This window comes from Lachnellula hyalina, assembly GCF_007821495.1.
Source record: "Lachnellula hyalina strain CBS 185.66 chromosome Unknown contig00031, whole genome shotgun sequence".
NCBI classification, from domain to species: domain Eukaryota; kingdom Fungi; phylum Ascomycota; class Leotiomycetes; order Helotiales; family Lachnaceae; genus Lachnellula; species Lachnellula hyalina.
Genome location: NW_022157145.1, coordinates 54,416 through 71,927, shown reverse-complemented (window position 1 = coordinate 71,927; position 17,512 = coordinate 54,416). Strand labels below are relative to the sequence as shown.

Here is a 17,512-nt window from a genome sequence, read left to right as displayed (position 1 = left end):
TCGTACATAGTAGGCTCGATCAGCCCACTATCTCTTCTTGGGATATAATATAGTCCTGTGATCAATTTGGTGGCTGACAGAGATGCTGACTCTTGTTGAATACGGGTAGGAGTAGAAGACCGACTCGTGTGATCCTGGATCTGATAGGGTGCAGTTGAAGAGACCCCTCATGTCCCTGACCCCTCTCTCTCACACACACCCTCACCCTCACCCTTACCCCCACCCCGTCGTGCCAGCCATCCACTCACCCACCCAGATGTACCAGCCACCAAGGACGGAGGCTTATGCAGGTCAAAGTCGGAAAGGCAGGTTGTCATGAATCAGCCCTGAATGCGGTGTTCACCAGCAGCAGCGAACGCGCTGGCTGATACATTATTAGATATTTTATAGTAGCGGTCAGGACTAAAAGGGAAGAACGTAAGGTAAAGTAGCACAGCACAAGACAGGTGAGAAATAATAGTGTGAAATATTGGATTACTTGGTGAATTGCATTTCTTTGTTCAAATCCCGAGTATAAAACTCTGAATTGTTTAAAAGTGAGACACCGACATTCTTACCTCATTTCTCTCAATTTTCCCCACTACTTTGAAAATTCCTTATCGATTAGACTATCTGCTCCCACTTGCCTAACTCCGAAGAGATTGACGTCTCTTAAGGGTCCTTACCCTCTCATTCTTTTATTTGACGAAAGGAAAGTAGAAGAGGAAACCTCCCGCACTCCTATGATTCTTTCTTTGTTATTGCTTTTTTCTAAGCATCAATTCCACCTAAATTGCAATCGAATCCTTCCGCATACCATTTCTATCGTTACTTGATACCGTTACTGTACGCCTGTTACAGTACCCCCACAATCCGCCATCCTTGGTACCCCAAGTATTCAAAATTCGCAAGACATCCACATCAAATTGACTATACAAGAACACCACACTGCAATCGGGATTCCATCTGCAACCGTATCACCGTGTACTATCATAGAATGAGCTTGCCACTGAGAGAAAAAGCAATCAACGACATCGACCCCCTCAGCTCCGCTGCCATCTACTACGGTGTCGACGGTCAGAAACTCAACCATTCTTTCCGAGCGAGAACCTACTCTTCAGTGAGAGCCCCAACGACCCTTCCCAATGCTTCAAGCTGACAGAAGTGTCCGCAGAACCAGAGCGAGCTTCCATCTACTCTATTTCAGCAGAGAAAACCTCACCGCCGCGGCAGTCATGGTGAGTACTCGGAGAACAATGCTATAACGATCTGATGGCTTACTTGTTATATAGACGAAGTCTCGTTGCGGCCCGCCAAGTTCATCGTTAATGTCGATTCGACCTTGAAGCACCTAGCAGAACAAGAGGATACAGATGGCAATTGGCAGATCACTATTGAGGATCAGGGACCGAAGGTGAGCTGTTTTGAATTCTTTCTCTTGTATTCACTCCTAACATATTCTCTCAGGTTCTCTCCCTGGGAACCCTTGCTTCGAACGGGTTCAAACGAGCAGATATCCGAGGTACCTACATGTTGTCGAATCTCTTACAGGAACTACACTTAGCCAAGGAATATGGACATGCGTCGGTTGTGCTGGATGCGGCTCGATTGAGCGAGAATCCTGTTATGCGTCTGGCTAGACTGATTAAAGATACGTTCTGGGATGGGCTCACAAGAGTGATTGACGGGTCTGTCATTGAGGTGGCAGGCAGAGACCCTAAAGACTGGACATCAGACCCGCGACCGCGCATCTACGTACCCCGCGGAGCTCCTGAACAATTCGAATACTACACAAAGGTCGCCAATGATAGACCAGATGTCCGCTTGGATGTCTGTTGGTTGCCGGAGAAGATCACAACGGATTCTGTTCGAGATATGAATGCCAAACCTGGCCTTCTGGCTATAGAGATGCAGAAAGTCAAGGATCCGGCTACAGGTGAGATGACATTGAAAGGTCTTCCATTCGTCGTTCCAGGCGGCCGTTTCAACGAGCTTTACGGCTGGGACAGCTATATGGAGTCCCTTGGACTGATTGCCAACGGCAGAGTCGAACTCGCAAAGTCCATGGTGCAACACTTCTGTTTCTGCATCAAGCATTACGGGAAGATTCTCAATGCTACGCGGTCTTACTATCTCACGCGGTCTCAACCTCCATTTCTTACAGACATGGCTATCCGAGTCTACGAGAAGATCGACAGCGAGCCAGGGGCGAAGGAGTTTCTTCGGATTGCAATTCTTGCGGCAATCAAGGAGTATCATAGTGTCTGGACGGCTCAGCCCCGCTTTGATCCAGCTACAGGTCTATCACGATATCGTCCCGAGGGATTTGGAGTACCACCAGAGACTGAGGCTACACATTTCACCCACATTCTCGAACCCTACGCGAAAAAGAACAACATGACATTCGAGGAGTTTGTCCATGCCTACAACTATCGCAAAGTCTCCGAACCTGAACTTGACGAATACTTCCTTCACGATCGAGCGGTCCGCGAGTCTGGGCACGATACCTCTTATCGATTGGAAAAGGTCTGTGCCAACCTCGCAACGATCGACTTAAACTCCTTGCTGTACAAGTACGAGAAGGACATTGCAAAATGCATCAAAAACTACTTTGGCGACAACTTGAAGATTCCCGCCGAATTTTGCGTTGGTGATATGGAGCCCGGCCATACCGAGACATCCTCCATGTGGGACAGACGAGCGAGGCGCCGCAAGCTCGCGATGGACAAGTACCTATGGAACGAACAGAAGGGTATGTACTTCGACTACGATACTGTCAAGAAGGAGCAATGTACCTATGAATCGTGCACGACATTCTGGGGCATGTGGTGCGGTGCTGCCACTCCTCAGCAAGCTGCACGTCTCGTCGCCACGGCGCTCCCCAAGTTCGAGGCAGCGGGTGGCCTTGTATCTGGTACTGAGGAATCCAGGGGCGCTGTTAGTCTCACTCGACCGAATCGACAATGGGACTATCCTTATGGTTGGGCGCCTCAGCAGATGCTGGCATGGGGTGCGTTGGAGCGATATGGCTACCATGAAGAAGTCCAAAGGCTGTCCTACAAGTGGCTGTTCATGATGACCAAGGCATTCGTCGATTATAATGGTGTCGTGGTTGAGAAGTATGATGTTACCAGACTTGTTGACCCTCACCGCGTGGATGCAGAGTATGGAAATCAGGGGTTGGACTTCAAGGGCGTTGCCAAGGAAGGGTAAGTCTAATTCAGAGTTTCGTGCATTTGGTATCCAACTAACATTCTCCAGCTTCGGATGGGTCAATGCCAGTTATGTCTATGGACTTGGCTTCACGAATGCCCACATGCAGCGTGCCATCGGAACACTCACCCCATGGGATCAGTATGCTAGAGCTACCGAGATCGGAGGCCCGAGTGCAGAGCTTTGAGCTGGGCTGGGCTGGGCTGTGCGTACGAACATAATGATCTCATGAACTGACGGAGTATAATGAAATGAGGGTTTTGGTGTACATTCCCAATTGTGTAGCTCATAGAGGCGTTTAGAACGACGACGCGCACTCGATCAGCAAGCAAAACTGGCTTGTGCTGTCTGTCCCTGGTACACCGTAGAAAATTAATACAAAAATGCTTATAGCAAGCAAAGCAAATACTTGATGCAGCACATGCATGCAATAAGCCAGCTATTCGTGAAAGCTTCTGTTGGTGATGTGATATACCGACCGTACTGTACTTATACTTGTGCACGCAATATACTCCCTGCAAAAGGTAGAACGAAAAGAAGCCGGACTCGGGATTCGACTCGGAGAATATCGCATGCTGACTCGCCTCGCTTACGGAGTAGTGTGGGCAAATCGTAAACGTGCCTCGGCAACTCTCAAGCTTGCCTTCCGCACCGGCGGCAGGCAAAGGCAAGCAACTGCATGGCATCATGATGGATGATCATGCAAGGTCCAGCTCGGTGGGAGGGCTTTGGACTTCACATGCAAAGAAAGCCATGCTCTCTGTTTCTGTTTCAGTAGCTTCAAGATAGATGTCTTCACATGTTTGTATTGCATGTCGTATTCCACATGTCAGTCAAGAGCGGATTTGAAGTTTTAGAACGTTGGTGATGTGATTGGTAGAGAGGATATAGTAGAGTCGACGGTGGGTAGGTATGAGATGGAATGTTGGAGGGGTATTAGTATATTGTAATATATTCCGTATATTAGTATCCTATGATGAGATGAAAATGGAAATCTGGAGATTGTGGGGTCGTGTGTGTAGGGTGACCAATCACGGCAATACAAGAGTGCTGTCCCTTTGCCCCGGTTTCTCATGAGCGCGCTAGTGCATCGAGACCTACACCTTGAGCACCTTGGGCACGCAGGCCGTACCGTACGGTTAACTGTACCTATGGATGTCATGTTCCGAGGATGAATGAGCCAGCTGTTGCCGTTGCGTCCAATGAGAGGAATGCCCGCTAGTCCGACCTGCTCCGGTTTGCTTTGGGTTTGTGTACAAGTAAGAGCTGCTTTGCCTTTGAGGTGGGGTTTCGAGTCATATTCTTTTTTACTACTACATACAGTATTCCCATTTTGAATCTGCCTTTTCACTTTCATCTGAATTCATTGTTATTTTACTCCGGTTGTTCTTGTGGCAGAATAGTACACAAGTGAAGGAAGAAACAAGCAAAGAAGAGCACAAAGACCAGTGTCATAGCAAACTCGACCTTTCGTACCACATACATCATGGCGAAATACCCTATGAATAACCCGGGTGTCAACCCAGAGACCGAAGAGAAGATTTTCGTGGAAGAAGTGGCGGCTGTGAAGCAGTGGTGGAATGATTCGAGATGGAGATATACGAAGAGGCCGTTTACGGCTGAGCAGATTGTGGCCAAGAGGGGGAATCTCAAGATCGAGTATCCGAGCAATGTTCAATCGAAGAAGTTGTGGAATATCCTGGAGGAGAGATTCAAGGTATGTTATTTGCAAAAACTGGAAAGGTTGTGATGATGGCATGCTAATTTCTATGTAGAATGGAGATGCGAGTTACACTTATGGATGTCTCGAGCCTACCATGTTGACTCAGATGGCGAAATACCTCGATACCGTCTATGTTTCCGGCTGGCAATCATCCTCTACTGCCTCTGCTTCAGATGAACCTGGTCCAGATTTGGCAGATTATCCATACGTAAGCTCCTCCCTTCCTTGGTCCCTCAATACCAACACCAATAAGCCAACCAACTAACCTTCCTTCCCCTCCAGACCACCGTCCCAAATAAAGTCAACCACCTCTTCATGGCGCAACTCTTCCACGACCGCAAGCAGCGAGAAGAGCGCGTCATGACCAAGTCCAAAGCCGAGCGCGCCAAGCTAGCCAACATCGATTACCTGCGCCCCATCATCGCAGACGCGGATACGGGCCACGGCGGCTTGACTGCGGTTATGAAGCTCACGAAGCTGTTTATCGAAAAGGGGGCTGCGGGTATCCATATCGAGGACCAGGCACCGGGGACGAAGAAGTGTGGACATATGGCTGGGAAGGTCTTGGTGCCTATCTCGGAGCATATCAATCGTTTGGTTGCTATTCGTGCACAGGCTGATATCATGGGTACTTTTCCCTTTCCTTCCCTTCCCTTTCCTTTCTGCCTTTCTCTCTTTCTATCTCTCCCCCCATACATATACCACCCCAGAAGCATACTAACAACCCACAGGAACCGACCTCCTAGCAATCGCCCGCACCGACGCCGAAGCCGCAACCCTCATCACCACAACCATCGACCCGCGCGACCACGCCTACATCCTCGGCTCCACGAACCCCAGACTAGCCCCGCTAAACGACCTCATGATAGCCGGCGAGCGTGCCTCCAAGACCGGGCCAGAACTGCAAGCCATCGAAGACGCCTGGACCGCCCAAGCCGGGCTAAGACTCTTCAACGACGCCGTGCTCGACGCCATCGCCGCCAGCTCCGTGCACGCCAACAAGAAAGAAATCTCGGCCAAGTTTTTGGAAGCCGTCAAGGGCAAGAGCAATACGGAAGCTAGAGCTATCGCGAGGGGGATCTTGGGTAGCGATATCCATTGGGATTGGGATAGTCCGCGCACGAGAGAGGGGTACTATAGGCTGCAGGGCGGGTGCCAGTGTGCGATTAACCGCGCCGTGGCGTATGGGCCTTATGCGGATGCGATCTGGATGGAGAGTAAGCTGCCGGATTTCAAGCAGGCGGAGCAGTTTGCTAAGGGTGTGCATGCCGTGTGGCCGGATCAGAAGTATGTTTTCCTTTCCCTTGCCCTCGCTTGTCAACCCCTTTTCCTTCTTACCCCTCTCCCAACCCCTGTTCCCTCTTTTTCACTTTTCACTCTTCACTTCACGCTTCACACTTCTACACCCCCCACAATCCCAAACCCCTCACTAACCACCCCCTCCCCTCCAGACTAGCCTACAACCTATCCCCCTCCTTCAACTGGAAATCCGCCATGCCGCGCGCGGAGCAAGAAACGTACATTGCGCGCCTCTCTTCCCTCGGCTACTGCTGGCAATTCATCACCCTGGCCGGTCTCCACACCACGGCGCTCATCTCGGACCAGTTCGCCAAAGCGTACAGCAAACAGGGAATGCGCGCGTACGGCGAGTTGGTGCAGGAGCCGGAGATGGAGGGAGGCGTCGATGTGGTCAAGCATCAGAAGTGGAGTGGGGCGAACTATGTGGATGAGCTGTTGAAGATGGTGCAGGGGGGTGTTAGCAGTACGAGTGCGATGGGGAAGGGGGTTACGGAGGATCAGTTTCATTAGATTGGTGGGAGAAGAGGGGGGGAATGAAAGGCATATTGTTCGGTTTTTTGGATAACAAGTTTTCGGATTTTTGAAACCTGGTTCGACGTGAATTTAGAGAGCTCTCCCTCCTTTGCATGGCGCTTGTGTCCTTAGCTTTTTCACTATTGACGTGCCCTCCCCATGCCCATCTATATAGCTGCCATTTATTCCCTTTATAATCCTGACTACCTTAACATTCCATCCTCGTATCCCTTTTCTCAGTATCACACACAACTCCAATCCTTCTTTTCCTCACCTCCTCACCTCCGCAACCCCGCCATCCGACTACGCCCCCTTCTCTTTTCCCTTCTTTCTCATCTAGGGAACGAACAATAGACAAGACCATTTACCCCAACCCCCAAGTACTCATCGACCTTGAATAAGCCAGCCCATTACATCATAGCTCAATGACCCAGCAAAGACCGCGCTTGGTTGAGAGGCAAGCTTATTAGAAACGGGTCTTACTCACTATATTCAGCATGGCATGTAGCAGGTACAATGAAGGGTGAATCCCTCTTCGTCATTGCGCGGTTGAAAAGACGACTGAACAAAACTACATCTTGTAATTCACACGTGAAAGATATTCTAAAGGAGATGGTGTTGGAGTGAAAGTGTTACGGAAACAGGTTTCAATTCAAATGTTGTGTATAGGGGCTATGCAGTGTAACACTTCCTGGCATCCACGGACCACGGAGAAGGATGCATTTATATCAGGCTGAAACGGAAGTCGTTAGTTGGTTCGACTTATCGCGTGTAGTACTTTGCTACCGGGATTATTGTACGCGCACATGCAGTTAAAAGTATAATAATTGTCTTTCGTTTGCTTTAGCGTTGATTCGATCTGCAGCCTCAGCCGTGAAGAGAAAACGGTAGGAAGGGCGTTGGGAGCTGGAAGGCATTTATACGCAAATATAAGTTTGAACGTGGCTTTGTTGAGGGAACAGAGCGAAATGGGATGGTAAGATTTTTGGTTGCTATATCAGAAGCAGCTGCTAAGACCGAATCGCAGCAGCCACTCACTACTCACAGTCTTTTTGCATGCATCGATACCCCGCAAGTCTCTCACGACCTGTTTAGCTTCCCCACACTCCTCAACTCTGCCATCCTTCCCTTCTCCACAGCCTTGGTAAACGCCCTTACATCCTCCACCAACACCTCTGGGCGTTCTACAGCAGGGAAATGCCCACCCTTCGCATGCTCTTTCCAGAAAACAATTTTTTTACCTAGACAAGCTTCGGCCCAGAAGCGGGGGACGTTGGATACTTCTTTCGGGAAAATCGAGACGCCAAAGTCAACGTTTGAGGGGATCTTTTTGCTGAGCAGGTAGGTGTGAAGCTCTGATTGCTTTTCACCTTTGAAGTTGGTGTAGATATGTGCGTGGGCAGAGTTTTGGGGGATTATATAGAGCTGAGTCGAGGTTAGATGTGTGTTTTGGGGAGAAAGGAAAAGAGGGCGGGGGTGGGTTGCACCATTGCCCATGTGATGGCAGTCTCATCATCAAAGGTGAAATCGTCGTCTATCAAATGTTCCAATTTATCTCTGATCCATGCCAACATTCCGAATGGTGAGTCGGCAAGGGCGTAGGAGATAGTTTGAGGTTTTGTGCCTTGAATCTCCATGTAGCCTTCGTATTGGTAAGCCTCTCGTTACAAGATTACAGTACATGCAGTAAAGGAAATGGAGATGGAAAAGAAAAAACATACCGCCCTCTTTTTTCATCCACCACATTGCCCTTCCCAACATTCCATTCTCATTCCCAGCAGTCCAAGTAGCCCAAGTTAGAAATTGCAACCAACTCAAAGGCTGCTTATACCACTAGATCACGGGGAGTCAGTTATTTCTTATTCAAGACAATTTCAGGAGTAGAAGTAGCTTATGTTTCCACTTTGAGGAATTTATAGGAGGATGTAGAGCACATGAGACGAAACATAACAGAAGGGGGTAGGGTAAAATCAAAGAGCCAGCTATCCTTACGACCGGAGGCGAAGCAAGAAGCATGTTGACATGAATAGCTATACAGCTCTCCGGATAATCATTGACCATGACACGAGCAATCATGGAACCCCAATCACCTCCTTGGACCATATACTTAAAGTAGCCAAGGGAGTGCATGAGGTTGTTGTTTATAGATGCCATATTCTTGAGATTGAAACCGGGTGATTTGGGAGCAGAAGAGAAGGTGAAGCCTGGGATGGATGGGGCTACCACATGGTATGCTTGAGCCGTTGGGTCCGAGGGTGTGGTAAGCAGATCGATAATTTTGTCGACCTGTTTAGTTGTAGCAAAGCTCTCTCATATGGAACCATTGGTGGATTTAGTAAAACCAACCTCGAGAAAACTACCCGGCCATCCATGTTGAAAAAGCAAGGGAATGGCACCCTCTCTTTCCGACCTATGATGCACAAAATGCATCTCAATCTCATCACTCCCTTCCTTGATGGGTAACGTGAACATGGTCAAATGGCCATTGATTCGCGCTTCTACTGCACGCCAATCGTACGTATTCGTCCAGTATTCTTTCAGATGGGCCATGACTGATGGAGGTGGCCCGTAGGCCCATTCTTCGCCTGGAAGATGGTCGAAGCCGGAGGGGATCCGAGCAGTTGATACACGATGGCTTATGAATGAGAGAAGAGATTCAGAGATGTTGATTTTGAAGGGCATTGGCGTTGGGAGAGACATTTTGGAGGGGTTAGATGGAAACAGAGATAGAGATAGAGTGTAAGAGCACAAGGGAATAGCTTCATGTAACAAACAGGAAGGAAGGGTGGATGGAAGAAGGAAAGGGGGAAGGACGGAAACAATAGATGCAAGGAGCAACTATATATACCTACATTCACCTTCTATAGCTTTGTGATGCTACACAGAAACGGCAGTTTCTTTGTCGTCCCACATTATTGGGTACAATATCGGGTACAAGATATTCGGACCAATTTATCATGAGATCGGAGGCGGAGCAATTCTTTGGCTCGTATAGCAAAATATAAGGGTATATTATTGGAGGCGGAGTAAATGGGCAAATATGGAGCTGGTGAAGTAAGCAAAAAATTACAATACAACAGAATACGTTAGCTGAATACTTTATATAGGACCCGCTTTTATATCAAGGTGTACTATTTGGCTATACAGATTGAAAGTTATTGAAACGTAATGAATCAGACTTATACTCTATGCTTAAGTCGTGTCTAACAGCACCAATCTCTAAAACAGACATAAAATACGATAGAAGCATCAAATACAGTACATCCAATATGAGGCATATAAATCCATAAATACTGTAAGTTATCATGTCGCACCTCAAAACCAGCACATCAATTCATCCATCCAATCAGCACTCGTCATGCACGTTTCACCCCGCTTTAGTGGGGTACGGCACTCAATCACGCCCCACGCCCTACGCCCACGCCTCCTTCCCATCATTCGAGTACTTGTATAACTTCTGTATCTGTACAAGTATATCATTGCACACATTCGCTCTCTTCACTTCCACTTCTCGCGCTGCACTGCAGCTTAGAATCTAATGGGACACTTCGCGAATACCCTTCGGTTACTTTTACTTTCTGACTTTGATTATTGGCCATTGTGTTTCGATCATGGTCGTCTTTGTCGATCTGGACGATGAGACCGAGCCGCCAGAGGTAGGTGGTCATTGGGATGTTAAGCGTTTTGGCCTTGGGAATGTTGTGAGCGAGAAGGAGAAAGATAAGGAGGAGGTGGTGGAAAATGCGAATGAGGAGAAGAGGGACAATCCGAATAGGAATGCTTCTACGGAAGCATTGGGATGCTATCCGTAAGTCTATTAATCACAGAATAGATCTGGCGTTCGAATCCTATTATGTACACTGGACTTATATATGCTTCCTACAGAGTCGTCATTTCAATAGCATCCCACCTCGACCTCAACACCCTCGATGCCCTCTCCCTCACCTGCCGCCAAGTTCGCGCCAACCTCCTCCAATTCCGCACGCAGCTCCTCAACACAACCCTTCGATGCTCAAATGAGCGCATACAATCAGATCCCGAGCGCACTCTTCGATACCGTGCCAGGTCTTCAGATTGGTACTTCGTCGAAGAAGGAAGAAACCGTGCTGGGACAGGCAAGGTTGGACAATGTGCTCGGGATCTAGTGGGGGGTTGCAGAAGGTGTGGGGAAGTTATTTGTCGAGTACGCTACGCATACATCATATATTTTGATACATGAAAATATCAATGAATACTAACAGTTGTGCAATAGAACTGCACGATCAAACCCCAGCCCCTGTTCTCCTCCGCTATCGTCACCGCCGCATCTGCACAGCATGCTCTCGAGTTCCACTGGGTTACCTCGTCGAGCAATCATCCGAACATGAGCACACTTCTTCGGCAACCGCACCACTAAGTGGCGACAACCTCCACCGCACCGTCTGCGGATGTGCTACGGACGTCGTCTGGCTCTGCCAACCCTGCGGCCGAAGCTTGCGAAGCGTCGACTCAGAATACGAAAGCATCTGGAAATGGCGTACGCGCTACCTACCTTCACTCGGAGGTCTCGGCGTTGGCATTGGGGAAGGAGACCGAGGTGTTCCATGCGGTCGTGGAGGTGACTGTGTTGCTGCTCGTGAAGTAGAGCAAGAAATCGACTGCGATGCTGCGGACGCCAGGGAAATCGATAGCAATAGTCGAGCTGCGAGTCCATCGTCAAGTCCAGGCAGTTCGATGGGACCTGGGTATGCTAGACATGAGATTGAGGGAATTGGAGGCGTGGTGAAGAAAAAGTTGGTTAGGATGGTGAAGGTGGGAGCTTGTGTGCCGGAGTTAGGGGATGAGAAAGCACAGGGGAAGTTTTTGGTAAGGGAGGTTGAAGGCAGGGCGAGGAGTTGGTGTGGGTGGTGTTGGAGGGTCATTCCGGGCGTTAAGGATGTTGTTTGATGAGTTATGATCGTTATGAGAGATTTGGGATGCATTGGGAGGCAATAACGCATATCGATAAGCAAAGGTTGGTGAGGCATGATTTGATTAGTACATATTGCAGGAAACTCAAGCAGTGAAACAATTTCTCAGAAGATGCTTGTTTTGCATGCCGCGATACTGGTTGGGATGGAAATGTCATGATTTCTTGTCTTTGATCTTTCCACGTTCCTGAGTAGGACATTTGTCTTTTCTAGGTATGCCTTTTTAAGAACGTCTAAAGAGATACCCTCAGCTCAAATCCCTTTTACGGCTTGTACAATATCACGGAGGACAATGCCTCCACATGTTACCTACCTACCTTCCTAAACAATCTCACCGGAATGCATACTTAACTGGTAACGAAGCGCCTCTGAAGTTTGAAAGCAGCTTGTACTATACTGGACTGTAAAACACAACATTCGGCAATGACTCACTCGGCCGCAGTACATACAGTATCAAGCCATGCATCACAAAAATATCACTAAATTCTTCCTGCTTCAGCTGAACTCCAAGCCAATTTAATTCAATTTTATACACACCAACTCTTGATTAAGCGACAAGTAGATAACGTAAATAAATAAATAAAGCAAGTGTTTCTTTCGCTATCTCTTATCACATCATAACAAAATATATACATATACTTGCCCCAATAACTTAATCCTCATCAACCCATCAAAACCAATCACCCCCACTCCTATTCTCACAACACAAAATCAATACAACAATGCCACCGTCCTCTTCTATCTCCCTGCACCTCGCAACCCAACCCCACGACCCGCTCATCCTGTCCCGTCTCGAAAACCACGTTTTCCAGGACGACGCATTCAGCGCCCTGGCATATGGTCCACGCCGTGGTTCTGAAGAGAGTATTTTGGCGCGAGCTAGGGGTTTTGAAAAGGGGATGGATGGGGAGGAGGATGTGGGCAAAAGGAGATGGAGGTATGTTAAGGCTGTTAGTAAGGAGGAAGTGGTGGGGTTTGCAGCCTGGGGGGTCAGTAGAGTAGAGGGGGGAAGGATCTGGGGATGGGAATCAGAAGGGTGGTGAGGATGTGGATGTTGAAGTGGAGGGGAATGCCGAGGAGAAGAATAGCTGGGGAATCGGAGCTAATGTGAGGTTTTGCGAGGATACGCTGGTGTGGGCTGATGAGGAGATGCTGAAGAGTTGTGCAGGGAGGGATTATGCTAGTAAATCTTCCTTTCTTCACTTCCATGTCCAATTCCAATCCCAAGTCTCATCAACCCATCCCAAACAGAACAACAAAAGCGCCCCCATACACGCGAAGCGTAGAAACCAAATCTGACAAACCCAGAACTCTACGTCCTCGTCATCTCACCAGCCCACCAGCGCCGCGGTATCGGTAGCTTGCTCCTCACAGAAGGACTAAAGGAAGTCGATGCCTTGGGCCTGCAGTGCGTGCTAGGTGCTTCGCCGGAGGGGGAGGAGCTGTATAAGAGGTTTGGATTTGAGGAGGTTGCTGCCAAGGATTTGAAGTTGGAAGAGTATGAGGGGGGTGAGGGGATGAGCGTTGCGAGGCATTGTGAGTTTTATTTGATATTACTTTTACGTTTTTTGAGATTTGGTTTGCTTTGACGCGGAGATGGAGATCTTGCTGATTGAGTGATTGAGTAGCGGTAATGCATAGGCCTGCGAGGAAAAGTGGCTAATATGAGTGTTTAATAACGCTACTATTGAAAGATTCTATCAACGAATACTTGCTTACAAGTCCTCGCTCCTCGCTCCGTGCTCTAACTTCCAGCTTTGATCCCAGCAACGAGTATAGTATTTGCCCACAACAACCACGCCCACTTCCTTACAGTCTGAACTACATCATCGTATTCTAGCGGAGTACCCTCTGAGGTCCACGTTTCAAGTCCTTTTCGCAAAAGACCATGAGCTTGACTACCGGCATCTTCTTGCCTTTCGTCGCCTTTACTGCTTTCTTCAATGCGTATATGAGTCTGCCAACCTGCAGCGCTCTTCTTCTATACCGTCGATAGAGCAGCTTCGTCCCCACCAGCCCGAGGTGAAAGATCTCCAGTTCTACTGTAATCCGTCAAAAAGTTCCTTCATCTTATCGCGAACTGGGTATGAATCCCAGTCCCCACGAGGCACGATGGTCCTTGTCCGGGTGGTTGTCTTTGCTCTTCCAACCACAATAATGAGTTCATCGAGATTGAGGAACTCGATAATATCCCGCTGCTGATTTGAAGAGTGTAGTAAATGCTCTGATATAGCTAACCTGCTGAAAGACTGACCACTCAGTAACGAGAGACAGTTCTGTCTGTCTGGCCAAGACCCAGGCATACCTCCGGCGCACAAGGTGTCTCGGCGGGGATTGACCATTATAGTACCCTCCTGATACAAGCTACAACCAACTGGCCCTGTAGAAATTCGACTGGAAGCACAGAAAGTTCTGTAATCTTTCTTCATTCCGTACGGGATTCCCAATTCACCCTATCAAGGATCGTCGAAGGACCAGATATGTTTTTTTGGTACCAGCCTGCGTGAGGTAAGGTGTTGTACTTAGTTTCAGAAGTAATCAAAATCCTAGTGAAAGGCAAGTAGTCAGCACAAAGCTTGTTCATGATGCTTCGCTCATCTTGAAATTGTGAAAACTGGCAGTGCTTGATCTGTCCCGCGCGAGGACGCATAGCTTTCGACTTTTCTTAGTCAGAGGTAAATTGCAAACCAGGATACATACATTCGTGGACGCTCAGCTAATCTCCAGATCATGCACCGAATCTCTGGGGGTAATATCGGAAAAAACTTGAACGTCTGATCTTGGTCGATGAGTGGGGGTGGTGCTTCCGGCGTAGGGTTTGATCTGAGATTCTGGAGCGAGTATCATAATTAGCTACTTTGCAAATGAGGAAAACCTCTCCAGGACTGCTTACCATGCCATGTACGCTTTTCCTTTTGGGAATAATTTCTGCCGTAAGGACATCGCGGCTTGCTGCCGAAAATGAAGGCATTCTTGAAGGTTGTACTTCCGATAATCACTTAAGCTCTATGTTCTAGAACAATTCAAAAGGTCAGCCGCTGAAGGTTCCTCGCGATTCGATAAAGGGTAGTTACCATGCTCAGTGTACAAGTACAGTTTTCGACAGACGATGACTAGTGGAAGGTGAATTGATGTGAGGCTTGCACTCAGTGTGGGGATGGGTAGATATGTTTGATATGGATTATTGGTAATGTGATCTTGTGTGAAGAAGGAGAAGAGTCGGAAGATGGTGTCGAGGATTTTGCGGAGAAAGCCTAGCTAAGCGAGGTTGTTCAGGGGAAGAGCGACCAAGGGACTTAGACATGCTATAAGGTAGGTTTGGAAATGGAATTAAAATATGATGTCACTAAAATTCAAAGTGAAATCTGAATTTTCGAGGAATGTTTATTTTCATTGTACTATTTAAGGCTGCAGTGTGATACTTCATCGTTGTTCAATTATCCTTCCCCCTAAACTCATTCCACATGGCCAGTCTGTGTTGATTCGCCAATAGAATTGCCCACTTCAAAAGAACCAAGCAACCATGATACTACGGTAGAACCTCACTAGGCATCATCTTAGCTTCTACCTATTTACTCTCGAGGGAGTACCATGACCTTCATGACTGGCACTCTTCCTTCGTGGTCCTCTTCGGCAACAATCTTCATCTCTTTGACTAGATTTTCAAGTTCGCTGGTCATCTCTTGCTTCTCAGAATATGTGCCCGGTCCCCATGAGGTACTACCAATGCGGATATTGCCAGCCGTAATTTATTTTCTCACGCTGTGTACGTCCCTTCCCTAATACCAAGACAAGTTCGTCCATGGTCAAGAAAATATCAGCCTGCTCCTTTAGCAGGGTTCCATCCGGATAAATCATGTCCAAATCAATTAGCAGCTTCTAGCCCTTTTGACCATCTGCTCGCAAGGAAGCGATGAGGTTACACCATGACTGCATACATAACCTGCAAAATCTATTATCTGGGACGTAGATTGTATCAACTTCCCCGCTGGAAGCCAAAGGACTAGCCATATACTTCGTCTTCTTAAGCAAAGCGTAAGTGCTTTCGGTCTCGTATCTAGACTCTTGATTGACAGAGTTGAGTATGAGAGGTGGTTGCCGTGATATGACGCGGTTGATCCCCCCAAAAGACGGGAGATGGTTCGGCAATTGTATATCATAAGAGAGAGATGGTCAATCAGGGACTGGTCCTCGTGGCCATTTCAGGACCTTGGATAATTCATTTATAGATGGTCTCTCGACTGAAATCTGAACTGTTTGCACACAGAAACTTCTGCTTTCTCAACTAGTGAGTCACTTGATCAAAATAAGATAGAGAGCAAACACAAAGCAACAGAGAAATTGAGCAAGACTGCTTGCAGCTTCGACTTGGGCAAACTTGCTGGTTTTACTCAAGTTAACCAATCTACCACGGTTTGTGAAATCAGCTTGAATGCGGGGTGTCTTTTTAAATACATAGTCCTACACATATCTCCAACGCCTCCGCCTATATGCAATATACCCCTGTCCACAAATCAAAGGCAATCATTGTGGATTTGTTTTGTACAATCAACCTCCGGCTTTCTCCAATACATCTCCTCATCTACAACATCCAATTCCAGCTTCCAACTTGCAGGTATTCCACATGACCGCAGAGCTCAGCCACAGCCTATCCGCAGCAGACAGGCCCAGGTCCCCTACTCATCCCTCAAGGCAATCTCCATCCTCCTCAACTTGTCCTCGTGAGCCTTCCTCCGTCTCGGCCCCCAGCTGTCCATCATACCAGCCAGCCTCGCCTTCTCCGCCTCCCTGGTCACTGTGTCATCATACCCGCATTGGCTGAGACAAATACTAATGAACATCGACGAGCAATTGAACTTTCTCGACAGTCTCAGATTATTCCACTTTTCCGGCTCGTCCCTCTTCAGTCTTTGAATCTCGGCAATATCGGCATCACTCAAATGATGATGTGGTATCTTAGGTTTGCGGCTTACTGGAGGTGGTAGTCGTGATGGCGTGGGATTGAGCTTTCCTGCAGTGACTGCGAGGAGTTGCCGTCGCTTGTCTTCTTTTGGAAGGAATTTGAGAGGTGTGTGGAGAACAGAAGGAGATGCTGAGGGAGGATTGAAGATTATATGGTCTTGTTTGGGCGAATCATTCGAGATGAGGAAAGAGGAGTCCGGTTTGATGTTCAGGTGCTGCTTCGTGCGGCGGAAGGAGGACTGGTGCCGTTGGGAGGAGGCATTCAAAGAGATCAGGCATTGACCTCGGCCTGATAAGAGGTCAATTACTGGTCTCCTGACTAGCCTGGCATCCATTGTTGGTTATGAGTGAGGTTGTATAATTATGATTTCTCGCGTCGATGTTAAGCTCTCAAGCTCGAGCCTAAGGTACCGTAAGATAACTTTTTGCATATTTCGGCCTCACTAGTAAGGCATGACAACCAAGGGTGTGGGTGTTCAGGGGTGTCTGACTCGGTCGCGGCCGCGGCTTCCATCGTCGTCGAATTCCCGGTCTCATGACCGTCGCCGAACCTCGATCAATGCCTTTGAATCCTACAGTTATATTATTCACGGATTATCCCTCTGCGCCACCACTTCGTTGCACGCGATGCCTTCAATTGCCATGGATCTGTAGGGGGCCCTCGTTCTTTTAATTACCTTCCTCCTGTTTGGAAATACGGAAGTACATCAGCTGAACGCGTAAGTACTCCCTAAAGTAGTGCTCTAGATTAAGTTGCATACCTACAGCCTGCCAGCTGGGACCAAGCCTAGTAAGGCCTGCATCCTATAACAGACATCCTCATATAGCCTCAACCAAAGAACACATTGAGGATTCCACAGCACGTCTGACTCGT

General features: G+C 48.1%; 6 protein-coding genes across 6 annotated transcripts; 4 read left to right on the top strand and 2 right to left on the bottom strand.

Moving 5' to 3' along the window:
- Window positions 1-976: 976 nt before the first annotated feature.
- On the top strand, window positions 977-3,379 carry treB (Neutral trehalase; the record flags this gene model as incomplete). Its single annotated transcript, XM_031147788.1, has 5 exons — window positions 977-1,099; window positions 1,142-1,217; window positions 1,272-1,393; window positions 1,447-3,188; window positions 3,241-3,379. 5 exons carry the CDS (start codon window positions 977-979, stop codon window positions 3,377-3,379), a joined length of 2,202 nt encoding a protein of 733 aa, XP_031007229.1.
- Window positions 3,380-4,678: 1,299 nt separating this feature from the next.
- ICL1 (Isocitrate lyase) lies at window positions 4,679-6,724 on the top strand (the record flags this gene model as incomplete). Its single annotated transcript, XM_031147787.1, has 5 exons — window positions 4,679-4,909; window positions 4,968-5,123; window positions 5,198-5,543; window positions 5,647-6,202; window positions 6,367-6,724. The coding sequence occupies 5 exons, from the start codon at window positions 4,679-4,681 to the stop codon at window positions 6,722-6,724; spliced, it is 1,647 nt and encodes a 548-aa protein (XP_031007226.1).
- A 1,083-nt stretch (window positions 6,725-7,807) lies between these two features.
- LHYA1_G002812 (putative epoxide hydrolase) lies at window positions 7,808-9,427 on the bottom strand (the record flags this gene model as incomplete). Its single annotated transcript, XM_031147786.1, has 5 exons — window positions 7,808-8,152; window positions 8,215-8,369; window positions 8,449-8,560; window positions 8,720-9,013; window positions 9,074-9,427. The coding sequence occupies 5 exons, from the start codon at window positions 9,425-9,427 to the stop codon at window positions 7,808-7,810; spliced, it is 1,260 nt and encodes a 419-aa protein (XP_031007227.1).
- A 911-nt stretch (window positions 9,428-10,338) lies between these two features.
- LHYA1_G002811 (uncharacterized protein) lies at window positions 10,339-11,653 on the top strand (the record flags this gene model as incomplete). The annotated part of the gene is made up of 3 exons (XM_031147785.1): window positions 10,339-10,535; window positions 10,613-10,888; window positions 10,969-11,653. The coding sequence occupies 3 exons, from the start codon at window positions 10,339-10,341 to the stop codon at window positions 11,651-11,653; spliced, it is 1,158 nt and encodes a 385-aa protein (XP_031007224.1).
- A 745-nt stretch (window positions 11,654-12,398) lies between these two features.
- LHYA1_G002810 (uncharacterized protein) lies at window positions 12,399-13,211 on the top strand (the record flags this gene model as incomplete). The annotated part of the gene is made up of 3 exons (XM_031147784.1): window positions 12,399-12,665; window positions 12,709-12,859; window positions 12,985-13,211. Coding segments are annotated over 3 exons (645 nt in total), but the record flags the coding sequence as incomplete, so codon positions are not given.
- Window positions 13,212-16,352: 3,141 nt separating this feature from the next.
- Window positions 16,353-16,973, bottom strand: mrpl20 (54S ribosomal protein, mitochondrial; the record flags this gene model as incomplete). The annotated part of the gene is made up of 1 exon (XM_031147783.1): window positions 16,353-16,973. The coding sequence occupies one exon, from the start codon at window positions 16,971-16,973 to the stop codon at window positions 16,353-16,355; it is 621 nt and encodes a 206-aa protein (XP_031007203.1).
- Window positions 16,974-17,512: the final 539 nt, after the last annotated feature.